At 52.5% G+C, this 12,460-nt stretch overlaps 1 protein-coding gene across 1 annotated transcript; it reads left to right on the forward strand.

Moving 5' to 3' along the window:
- The first annotated feature begins 300 nt into the window (after positions 1-300).
- On the forward strand, positions 301-5,073 carry LOC149911815 (olfactory receptor 14C36-like). The gene is made up of 3 exons (XM_090133315.1): positions 301-379; positions 2,011-2,292; positions 3,994-5,073. The coding sequence occupies exon 3, from the start codon at positions 4,017-4,019 to the stop codon at positions 4,974-4,976; it is 960 nt and encodes a 319-aa protein (XP_089989441.1). The 5' UTR covers positions 301-379; positions 2,011-2,292; positions 3,994-4,016; the 3' UTR covers positions 4,977-5,073.
- Positions 5,074-12,460: the final 7,387 nt, after the last annotated feature.

Here is a 12,460-nt window from a genome sequence, read left to right on the forward strand (position 1 = left end):
CCAAGTGCCGGGTCCTGCGCTTTGGCCACAACAACCCCATAACAAAATATGCACCTAGGGCAGGCTGGCCTCAGAGCTCAATGAAGATGAAGGGGCAGGTTTTGCTTTCTTTGACATGGGACTCGTTCTCAGCCAAAATAAGTTTAGAAAACTGTAGGCTCCCAGCCCTGACACCTCCACAGTGCAGAAGAGAAATGACCTGCAGCGCTCTTGGGAATTGCTGGGAGCTGTCACAGTTCTTCACTGCGGGAAGGGGACTGCTGGAACCAATCCATTCATCATCAGCATCAAACAAATTGAGTTTTGAAGTTCAGCTTGGAACTGCCTGGGCTTCCCCTCCTGTCCTGCAGAAGAAGAAGAGTCAGAAATACCACTGTTGGTTAGTAGGATCCAGAAAATAAATAATATATCCCTCTGTATGAGATATACTGAGACTGCCTTCAGTAGTCACAGAAGAAGACACACAGATTCCAAAACTTACCAATTTATCCTTCTCTTTAGTGTAAACAGTGGGTTGCTGTGCTATTTTCTGTGACGCTTGAAAATGAACTGAGCCCATCACTAGTACACAGACCTAACCCCCAAAAGACAACAGTTCTTGGGTACCTGCCCTGGGAGGGTGTGGGGATGCTGTTGAGAATTCAAAATCTCTCTGGAGAAAAGCAAAGTGCTCCTAACTGTGCCCAAAGGAGGCAATGGTAGGGATCGTGCATGCAGTTATCTCCAACAGAGAAAAATATCTTTCAGGAGGACTTTGGGGGTGCTATCCAGTATTCCAGTTTACTCAGGAGTTGGTCAAAACTTACAGTAACTTTCTGTAACTCCTTAACAAATTTATTTAAGAAGTCATCTGGAATGGCTGATCATTAATACTCCAAATACGCAGAGGCTCACCTTCTTCCAGTTGCAGAGCCTATGGTAGGAAAAAATGAACCAATTTCAACAAGCATAATGTGAAACAAACAGGTGGCCTGACAAATTAATACAGAAAAAAGTAATCTCCAACAAAAAATGAGGTATTGAGCATGTGCATCTTATCCAGGGAAGACCACATTTCAGCTTTCAGCTAAGGATCAGCAAACAGCTGGACTGAAAAGGGCTGACACCAGCTGTCTGCCATTTTACATGGCTATGGTCTTACAGAGCAGCATCACTTCTGTGTGTAGTCTGGGCCATCTGAATCACTGGCCATTGCCAGGCTTTCCTGAACTGGGATAACTGAAGTCAGAACTGCAGAGCAGACAGGAAGACAGCTTGTTTCCCCCCTAGATGAGTGACATCCACGCACGTGCTCAGAAGGAGTCTGAGGCATCATGATTTAGCTGCGTGTAGACAGATGTCATCAGTGGCTCTTCCCTTGTGCACTGATGCAGTGACACCATCAGAAGAGGCCACCAGGTTGGCCAAGCAGGATTTGCCCTTGGCGAAGCCATGCTGGTTCTCCCGTATCAGCTGAGACTTCAGTCTCACCGAAGACTGTCACTAGGGATGTGAGTGTTCTCTGAGATTTTCCATCTGAGCCTGCAAACACTCGCACACCTCTTGGAGCACCGCTGGCACCTCTCTTATGGCCAGGTGTCTGTGTGGGAGCAGCTGACCCCCCTGAATGCAGACCAGGGGCTCAGGGCGGGGGATCCCATGCAGGGAACTGCTCTGTGCACACCTGAGATGAACCAGGGGGAATCCTAGCTCCTGTGGGTGTGGGTTGCATGGGGAACTGAATTCTGCTTCAGCGGAGACCTTGCAGCTGGGGGTGAGATGGCTGCATCACGTCTCCTGAATCAGTGCTCTGAGCAGGAGAAACGCGCAGACCCCTCTTTTCTTCTATGTGTCCTTTCATTCTGGATGTGCAGAGGAGAACATCTACACCTCACACAGACAGACACACGTTGCTAGAACAAATCATGCTGCTGGAATCAGTCTCTGTGCACGCTTTAGAGAAGAGCAGTTGTTGCTTCCTTCAGTCTCCTTCAGAACACTTTTCCCAGGGCTGATCCCGCTGCCTTGCAGGAGCTGTGAGCCATGGAGCCCCAGGGACATCAGCAGGAGCTGGAGGGAGAAAGAGCAAGGGAGCCCTTGGGCTGTGCCTCTGCTGCTGAGCTGGGCCGGGCTCCCGGGACACAGGGAGCTCATACAAGTAGCTCATACAGGAACAGCTTGTACAGTGCAGCAGAGCTGGGGCACTGCCTGCAGTGACAATGGGAGGAGAGAAGGCTGAGAGATCCAACACGGTGTATAGAGCGGGACAAATCTGAGTTGTCTGGAGGAGCAGCTCTCACAGACATTGATACGGTAAGGTGCAGGCTGGCTGGGAAGTGTGAAGGAGTATCCTAGAAATGCTTTCTGCACCAGGGTCATCCATACTTATTTACTGTGGAGAAGGACCTGCTCTGGATGAGGGCTTCCCTGCTGCAGCACAGAGCACAGCCCTGAGGGCTCCGTGTCCCATGTCGGCTGCAGGCTGTGCAGCCGGGGGTGCAGCCGGGTGCCCAGGGCTGTCCTGCAGAGCAGGTCCCTGCTGTGCCCCAGGGCTGTGTGCTCCTCTTTCACAGCTGAACTAGAAATAAAGGCTGTGATTTCAGAGAAGTGGAGATGGCCTAGCCATCACTTTGAGGTTTACCAGGATGCACAGCAAGATCCTTTACTGCTCCTCAGCCCATAGAAATCACCATCACCCCATGCTCAGTTTCAGCGGGTTCCGTGTGACCTGGCCTGAAGCTTCTGCACACAGTGAGATGCCCCTGGGCAGTGCCCAATGCCAGGAATCAGGTCTGCAGGGCAGAGCTGAGCACACAGTAGCTGAGATGGGCTCTGTGAGCTCCAGGCAGGGACCTGCGGTCAGAGAAACAGCTGCAGGCAGGGACAGCTGCAGGCAGCAGAGACATGGGCAGGATGGGAGAGGGACCTGCTGCCAGAAAGATGGTGGGAGGGGGATTTGGGCACCTCCCTGCCATCCCTGAAGTGCAGGCATCTTCCCTGCAGCAGCTCCCTGGCCTGTTAATTTCTCCCAGCATAGAGCTCCAGCCCAATGCCACGTAACCTTGGTCATAGCTGCCACTGGACACATTTGGTTGGAGGGTGAGAATTCAGGTGCATCTCAGACACTGACACGGTGGGTTCTGTCATGCAGATATGTCCATGGAGAAAACACATTCATTTCTCCCCTTAACCTCTGAGGCTCTGGGAAATGCTGTTTGTGGGTCTGGGAATGAACTGACATTCCCTTCAGGATACCCTGTTATTGTGGCATTCAACTAGTTTTTGGGGGTGTCTGCTAGGCTGCAGGTGCCTCTGGATCTCCCATAGCATCTCTGTGTTAACCAGCAGCCCCACAGAGAGAACAACTCAGTGTTAAGACCATGGAAATGAACACATGAAGATAGCAGAGCTGAGCTCCTCAGTTATGATGAGAAAGGAAAGGAGTCGAGAGTTCTGCTCTTCTTACCTGGATTCCTCAGCTCTCAGCAGAATCCAAAGTCTTTTCATGGGAACAACTGAGTGCGACCATCCACAGGTGCCAGCACGGGGCAGCCACGATCTTGACTAAAGGACAGACCAGCTGACCTCTCTGCACTGAGGGATAACGCCATTGCCTTGCTGGACCCCAAATATTTCACTTTGCATGCATAGCAAACACCAAGAGTTTCTATTGTGTAGTGGGTCAAAAAGGAAAAGATAAAGAAAGCGATATCACAGAGCCCTCCCGTGCTTCTTTGTGAAACTGAGAAAAAACTGCTTTATATCTCATGTACTTTAATCTGAGATCACTCTGTATTTCAACTTTCTTCTTGCTGGTGGCCAGAGCTGACTCCAACAGTCTCCACAGCAGCATTCGCTGTGCCCAGTGGCATCCTCAGCCAACAGCAACCAGAGCTCAAGCAAAGGTCCTGCAGAGAAGGCAGGGGCAGCGAGGGAGGTTTCAGTAAGAAATGAAGTAGGCCTTGCTCAAAAAGGTCTGCTGTAATGTTGCTTTGCTTTTCCTCCCTTTATCAGGTCCCCATGGCCAGCAGCAGCAGATGCCCAACAGCAGCTCCATCAGCGAGTTCCTCCTGCTGGCGTTGGCAGACACGCGGCAGCTGCAGCTCCTGCACTTCTGGCTCTTGCTGGGCATCTACCTGGCTGCCCTCCTGGGCAACGGCCTCATCAGCACAGCCGTAGCCTGCGACCCCCGCCTGCACACCCCCATGTACTTCTTCCTCCTCAACCTCGCCCTCCTCGACCTGGGCTGCATCTCCACCACTCTCCCCAAAGCCATGGCCAATGCCCTCTGGGACACCAGGGACATCTCCTATGCTGCATGTGCTGCACAGGTCTTTTTCTTTTTGTTTTTGTTTTCAGCGGAATATTACCTTCTCACCGTCATGTCCTACGACCGCTACGTTGCCATCTGCAAGCCCCTGCACTACGAGACCCTGCTGGGCAGCAGAGCTTGTGCCACCATGGCAGCAGCTGCCTGGGGCTCTGGGGTCCTCAATGCTGTTCTTCAAACTGCCAACACATTTTCACTGCCTCTCTGCCGAGGCAATGTTGTGAACCAGTTCTTCTGTGAAATCCCCCATCTCCTCAAGCTCTCCTGCTCAAACTTCTACCTCAGGGAATCTGGATTTCTTCTGCTTAGTGCTATGTTAACTTTGGGGTGTTTTGTTTTCATGGTGTTTTCCTACGTGCAGATCTTCAGGGCTGTGCTGAGGATGCCGCCTGAGCAGGGACGGCACAAAGCCTTTTGCACGTGCCTCCCTCACCTGGCCGTGGTCTCTCTGTTTCTCAGCACTGACTTTCTGGCCTACCTGAAGCCCCCCTCAATCTCTTCTCCAGCCCTGGACCTGGTGGTGTCATTTTTTTACTCAGTGGTGCCTCCAGTAGTGAACCCGCTTATCTACAGCATGAGGAACCAGGAGCTCAAGGATGCTTTGAGGAATATGATGACAGCGACACATTTTAGCTGTGCTAATCTTATTGTCTTTCTCTACAGATGACTCTCAGTCTGTCCCATAATGGGCCTATTATATGTCTTTTATGGTTATAACATTTACTTACTCCAATGAATATATTCTCCTTTTTTTTTTTTTTTTTTTTTTTTTTGCTGTTGTATTGTTTTTATGAGTGGTTATCATTAATTGTTACACTAATATTTTGATTCCTTTCACTTCTACTGAGACATCACTCTCTTCCCTTTCTCCTGGAGCCCATATAGAATGTGAGTCAGAGCTGACGCTCATAGTTCCTAGGTCCTGTCTCTGAATATACAGGCAAATGAGATGTCTGCGGTCTTCACCGAGGCAACTGGGATGTAATAAAGACAGGGAAGGGAAGCTGGAGAGGGATTCCTGTCACCTCAGGCATACCTGTACACTCCTATTGCCTTTGGAAATGTTCCACTGTCGTTCCAAGCGTTTTGGACACCCAGAGACTCCCAGAGAAGGGATGGGCTGCACTCATCCCCATCCGTCTGGGTCTGCTTCACACCCTGACCAGTACTGATCAGCCAGTACAGACTCACCCATCTACGGCCAAACTGCTCCAAAGAGGGATGCAGGGCGGTAGGAACTGATCTGGGATTGAAAATTCCCAGCAGATGCAAGCATGACCAGGAGCCTTCTGATCTTGTGGCTGTTCCTCAGTGCCTGTCCTGACTGTGGCAATACCCCAAATCTTTTCCCTGGACAAGATTGTGTGGGTGCTGGGGGCAACTGGAGCAATGTGCACCATACACAGGATGACCCCTGTGCTGGGGGCTCTGCGGGGCTGCAGCTCTGTGAGCCCACAGGAGGAGGGAGCAGGCAGAGGTGATCCTGGGGCCCCTTTGGAGCACCTCATGCCCATGGGGCCCTTGAGCAGGGTGCTTCACAGAAGGGATCCAGCCAGCTTCCTCTTGCAGGAGCAAAAAGGAGACGTTGCCCAAGGAAACAACCACCATTCCTGAGCCTTAAGCCTGTAGTTCCCAGCAGCAGACTCTCACCTCGGACTGCTGAGGGCTGATGGCTGAAATGGGAGCCCTCCATGCTCTGACCGGGCTCAGTGCCTGCACTGGGGAATGGGCAGCCCAGCCCGGTCCCTCTCCCAGTCCAGAGCTCAGCAGAGCCCGGAACAGGGCTGTCCAGGGCTGGTGGGGAAGACTGCTGGAGTAGAAGTGCAGTGGTGAGCTGGGCAGTTTGGGCTGTCAGGGGCCACCCCTGTGCTCAGAGAGCCTTGTCCAGGGCAGTGTGTTGGTGCTGGCCTGGCTGGCTGCTCCTGATTTTCTCCCTGCGCTCCTTGCAGGGCCACGAGTTGGCAGAGCTGCTCTGCAGAGGTGGGGGCTGCGCTGCCCTGGGCCCCAGGATGACCTTCCCTGGCTGTGCTGCTCCAGGGAGAAGCAGACTCAGCCAGGTGGGGATCTCTGCTGCTGAGTCCCTCTCCATCTGCCCTGATAAATCAGCAGCCAAGGATGGTGCTGGGCAGGACCAAGGGGTGCCTCTAAGGGCTCAATAGGCAACTGAGCAATACAGTAAGTCATAGAGTGACAGAATTATACAATCATTTGATTTGAAAGAGACCCTTAAAAGTCATCTAGTCCAACTCCCTGCAATGAACTGGGACCCCTACAGCTCGATCAGGTGCTCAGAGCCTGCTCCAGTCTCCAAGGATGGAGCTTCCAGCACCTCTCTGGGCAACATGTGCCAGTGCCTCACCACTCTTCTCATGAAAGACTTTTTCCTTTAATGCAATCTAAATCTCCCTTCTTTCACTTGGACACCATTTCCCCTTTCATTACAACCGTTCCATCAGGGAGGCCAGCTCTGGCACAGCGGTGCACACTGCCTGCCTGCCTGCAGCCACAGGATGATGCTGTAGAGACAGCAGGGCTGTCACTGAGGTACACCAGACCTGAGGGCTGTCACAAATTCAAGGGCATATGAGGAGGGCATACAAGTGTAAAGAGAGAAGCCCTGACAAACCACTCCCTGCTGCTGCTCATGGCCACGGCTCCAGGAAGCAGCAGCCCTGACTGGAAGACAGCAGAGAGGCAATGGCCACCGGGCAGTGAGGGGCTGCCCCACGGACACCAGGGCTGCAGCTCCGCGTGGCAGCTGGGCTCCTGGTTCCTGCACTCCCCACACCACATGCTGGGGCTGCTCTGCTAGCTCCAGGGGAGATGGGAACCAAGATGAATGATGTTCCGCTGCTGTTCTCCCTATTCAGAGAGCCTCAGTCCTTACATGCAATATGCTTGTAAGAGGTAAAAAGGAAAGGATTCCGAAGAAGACTGGTTTATAATAATATTTAATTGGAATTACAGTTATCGTAAGGACAACAAACAAATTTAACTTGAAAACAAATAAACAAGAAAGTAAAAAAGAGAAATTCAATGTTGTCAATTGTAGCATCTCCACAGACTTGGAGATGCTGAATGTGAAGATGATGAATGTGTTGCTGATGCTGAAGCAAGATGTATTTAAATAATTCCCTAAGGGCATCCTTGAGCTCCTGGTTCCTCATGCTGTAGATGAGGGGGTTCACTGCTGGAGGCACCACCGAGTACAAAACTGTCAGCACCAGGTCCAGGGGTGGAGAGGAGATGGAGGGGGGCTTCAGGTAGGCAAAAAAACCACTGCTGAGAAACAGGGTCAGCACAGCCAGGTGAGGGAGGCACGTGGAAAAGGCTTCGTGCCGTCTCTGCTCAGAGGGCATCCTCAGCACAGCCCTGGAGATCTGCATGTAGGAAAACACAATGAAAACAAAACATCCAGATGTTAAACAGACAGCAGTCACAACAACCCACGTTCCTCTGAGCTAGAAGTTTGAGCAGGAGAGCTTGAGGATCTGGGGGATTTCACAGAAGAACTGATCCACAGCATTGCCTCGGCAGAGTGGCAGTGAAAATGCAGTGGCAGTGTATAGCAGAGCATTGAGAAACCCACAGCCCCAGGCAGCTGCTGCCATGGTGGCACAAGCTCTGCTGCCCAGCAGCGTCCCATAGTGCAGGGCTTGCAGATGGCAACGTAGCGGTCGTAGGACGTCACAGTGAGAAGGGAGTACTCTGCTGTCATGGAAAAGAGAAACAGAGCCCTGTGAAATACGTCCAGCACAGGGGATGTTCCTGGTTTCCCAGGCCAGCACCAACACTCTGCCCTGGGCAAGGCTGTCTGGGAACAACACCATTCTTCACAAAGGGATCTAATGCCTGTGTGCCACCTGAAAAACACCAATAGCATGGTGCAGATGCAAGGCCCACGCATGGAAAATCCAATGATGCTTCTGGAATGGGATGAATTCTGAACGGCCTTTACGGCAATGAACACAGCAAAAGAAGAAAAATGATGAGCTGGAAATCTGTGCAGTGGCAGGGCTGGGGTCCTGACTGGATCACAGTGACATGGTGGGATGGCTCCCATGAGTGGACTGATGCACAGGAGAGGTAATGCTCTTTATGATAGGTGGGAGATAAGGCAAGGAGAGGCTATTGCTCAGTGTGAGGGAATGCACTGAGCTCTTCATGATAAATGAGCCAGATAAGAGCTAATGGAATAGGCTTAAAGAAGAAGTCAGCATTGTCTCTTCCTGGTTTCCTGGTCAGCAAGAACAAGTCCTGCATGAATGGAAAAAACCAACCTGGTCAAATCCAGATACAAAACAGAAGACTGGAAACAATGTATGTATACGTGCATGGGTGAATTCAGGACAGCTGGAGCTCAAAAGCTACTGGATGTGCCTGGACATGTCAAAAACAGCGAGGGCTTCTGGAAAGATACAGGTGACAAAAGGAAAGATAGGGAGACTGGGTGCGTGGCTGAATGGAGCAGGGTACCTGGCAAGGCAAAACATGGAAAGTGCTGTGATACCCAATTCCTGCCTGACCTCACTCCTTTTTAGCCTGCCTGGTCTTCATGGAATTCTGAGTGCCAGAGACTGGGGGAAAATTTTAGCACAAGGCAGATGTACCTGTGGTGGAAGAGGAAGCGATCAGGGAATGCTCAAGCAAACAGGATGCAGGGAATCCTGACTAGAAAGGAACCACATGGGTGATGGAGTCATTGAATAGCTTGGATTGGCAGGGACCTTAAAGCCCATCAAGTTCCAACCCCCGTGTCATTGTCAGAGTTGCCACCCAGGAAATCAGGCTGTCCAGGGCTCCATGGGACCTTGCCTTGAGCATGGGGCATCCACAGCTCCTCTGGGCAGTCTGTTCCATTGCCTCACAACCTGATGTTAAGAACACTAGGAATTCCCTCCTAACATCTAATCTAACTTTCTCTTTTCGTGTGTAACCATTTCCCTTGGGCCTATCACTGTCAAAGATGTTTTTTTTTTCTGTTGTTTTGTTTGTTTGTGTGTTTGTTTTGAGGCTGTAGGTGTGAAAGATGTTATGTAATGTAAAACTGGAACAAAGAATTAAAGAGAAAGATCAAATCGAAGAAAATGTGCCAACACACCTCTCAGTTTCTAAACTGCTTTGGGGCCTGGTTTCTCTCCTTATTGGAAATACCAGTCTTTGAGGAGATTTATTGTGTCACTGTTTTCCAGAACTGTGTTTGGAGGACACAAAAACATTCAGGTGCTGGGACACAGGCAGCTGCTAGCCCTGCTTGGTCTCACCTCTGTATTTGATCTCCCACTCCCTGCAGGTGTTTCCAGCTCTCCTGAATAAATGACCATGGCTAAGGTCGTGTTTTCTGCAGGCAGTGTGGGCATGTGCCCTTCCCACTGCTCTCCAGATTTCCCCCTCCCTTTGCTCTTTGTTCTTTCAGATACCTCCCAGCTATCTGGTTACTCTAGGAGCTCCCATGAGTTGGAAACTTGGGCCATCTCAAAAGTCTCATGAATTCTTTACTCAACTTCTTATTTGTGTTTGTATGTACTTTCTCTGTCAAAAGTTCTTCTGGCACCGAAATTCCCCCTGGAAGGCAGACAGCTTGAACATGGCATCCAGCTGAGGAGAGTGTTTTACTGTTCATTCAATTGCATCGTGTTGATTCCCCTTTGTTGGCAACAAGGAGGAATCCCTCTGTGCCCATGTGCAGCTGGTTCTCTGAGGAAGGCAAGTGGGAGTTGATGCAAAGGAAAAGCAACACTGAGCTGCAAATTTCAGAGAAGACTGATGTGAGGAAAAGGGATGAAAATCCCACGGGGCCAATGTGAGCAGTAATGGGCTTGGGAGGCTGAGGAGAAAGTTTGTCCACACAGTGAAAGAGAGCAAACCTCATTAGGAGACGCCTTGGATGATTACTGTCTGCAAAGTGCTGCCTTAATTTGCTTTTAATACTGGAGAAAATATAAATAAATAAAGAGACTCGTTAAATGTACCTTAGGGTCCTCCTCTGTAAGTGCACTCCTGATAGCTCTCCAGTTAGCTGTACAGGTTCTGAAGACTTGAGGAAGATGTCAGGAAGGCACAAAGCACTTGAGGGCTCTTGGGGTTGTACTGGTCTCCTTGGGGTGTTTGGTGCTGAGTCCATCATCCTCCAGTGCTGAGAGAAGATTGCACAAAGTGCTCAGGAAGATAAAGTCAGGAGGAAGTTTCTGGGAGTATGAATGGGCCCCGCTGAGAGCCATTGCCAACACGGCCCCCAGGGACTTGTTAGAGCAGATAATTGGAAGCCATGATTACAGGGAGACAAAGGCGCTGTGCTGGTGGCTCTGATGCTGAGAACAGCAACCTTTGCCTTATGGAGCAGAAAGGCCAAACCCTGATGCCCGGGCCTTTGGAAGGGAGATCCTGTCCCTTATGCAGGGTCAAGACTATTCCAGGAGCAGTGGGAGCCTTTGCATGGGGCACAAGGAGGCCACGAGAGCCCAGTGCCACGAGGACAGCGTGTCCCCTCACGGTTCTCTGTACCACAGACACCATCCACGGCCTGCTGGACAAAGACCGTGGCTCCGTCAGGGCCTTCCAGCGTTGCCAGCCCCTCAGCCATCTCCACCACGTGCTGTCCTACACTGTCCCATGCAGTCTGCACCCGTTTCCCTGCAGGACGTCGGCACCAAGCCTGCTTCCCACCACAGCATCTCCCTGCCTGGACTGCTGCCCCTGACCTCAGTGGCTGTTCTTTGGAACACACAGCTGTGGGCTGATCACAGAGTGACTCCGGGTGACCTCAGGCATCACAGCACTGCCCTCAGATCCCACATCCATATTCCCACAGCCCAGTGCCAAATCTCACATTCCAAGCCCACAGTCAACATCCCAACCCCACATCCTACAGCCCACATCCCAATCCCAGTTCCAAATCTCATTCCCAGACCCTCATCCCAAGCCCATCACCCACCTGTCAATCTCAATCCCTCATCCCAATCGCAATCCCACATCCGCGATCCCAATTCCGATCCCAATCCCATCCCCTATGGCAATACAGAGCACCCCGAGGCCCCGCCCCCACAGCCGCTCCGCCCCGCCTCCGGCCTCTCATTGGTTGGGGGCACTTCCGGTCCGTTCGCGCCTCTCATTGGTCGGCGGCAGTTCCGGCCCGCCTCCGCTCTCGGATTGGTCGGCGGCAGCGCCGCCGGCTCCGATTGGCTGAGGCGCCGAGCGCGGGAGCGGCCGTTGCCTCCGGCTCGGAGCCCGCCGTCTTTCCTCTCCGACGCCGCCGGTCCCGCAGGCGCAGGCGCTGCGCGCCGGAGCTGTGCGGGCATCAGCGAGACGGAGCCGCGGCACGACGGGAGCGGTGCTGAGGAAAGCGGCACAAGCCGGAGGTGTGTGGGAGAACGGCTTGGGCCGGGGCCGGGGAGAGGAACCGTGCGCGGGATGCGGGGCTTTGGGACGGCTGAAGGACTCGGGGCCCAACGGCCGCAGCGCTGCTGCCCGCATTCGGGCCGTGCCCCCCTGAGGCCTCCGGCGCTGCTCCCGGTGCCCCCCGGGGCTGAGGTGAGCTGTGGGTCCGGGGGGCGGTGGGGGAGATCCGAGGAGATGTGGGACTTTAGGGGCTGTGGGGGCTACAGGGGGGTTGTGGGGTAATATGGGGTATGGGGGGGTATGGGGTAATGTGGGGGAATATCAGGGGATGTGGGGGAGAGTCGGGGGATGTGAGGGTATAGGTACTGTGAGGGAAATATTGGGGAATATGGTGTTGGGGGGCTATCAGGAGGGATGTGGGGCTATGAGGCGCTTTAGGGGGGCTGTAGAGGGATATAGGAGGGTATGGGGCTCTAGGGCTTCGGGGGCCTTAGGGGTGGATATAGGGGTTCGTGGGGCTATAGGGTGCTTTATTGTGGCTACGGGGAGATTTGGGGCAATAGCAAGCTGTGGGGACTCTACAAGTGGTATGGGGGATATGGGAGAAAATGGGGCTATGAGGGGGATAGAGGGGGATATGGGGCTATAAGGCACTGGGGGGACTTTAGGGGGTGTTTTAGGGCTATAGAGGGATATAGGGTGCTATGGGGCTATGGGAGCTTGGGGGGGGCATGGGACTGTTGGTGGCTATTTGGGGAGCTATACAGTTGTAAGGGAAGATCATAAGGGGATATGCATGGGCTATCAAAGTGT

The sequence above is a fragment of the Phasianus colchicus genome, unplaced genomic scaffold (genome assembly GCF_987193195.1).
Source record: "Phasianus colchicus unplaced genomic scaffold, bPhaCol1.hap1.1 HAP1_SCAFFOLD_57, whole genome shotgun sequence".
Lineage (NCBI taxonomy): Eukaryota > Metazoa > Chordata > Aves > Galliformes > Phasianidae > Phasianus > Phasianus colchicus.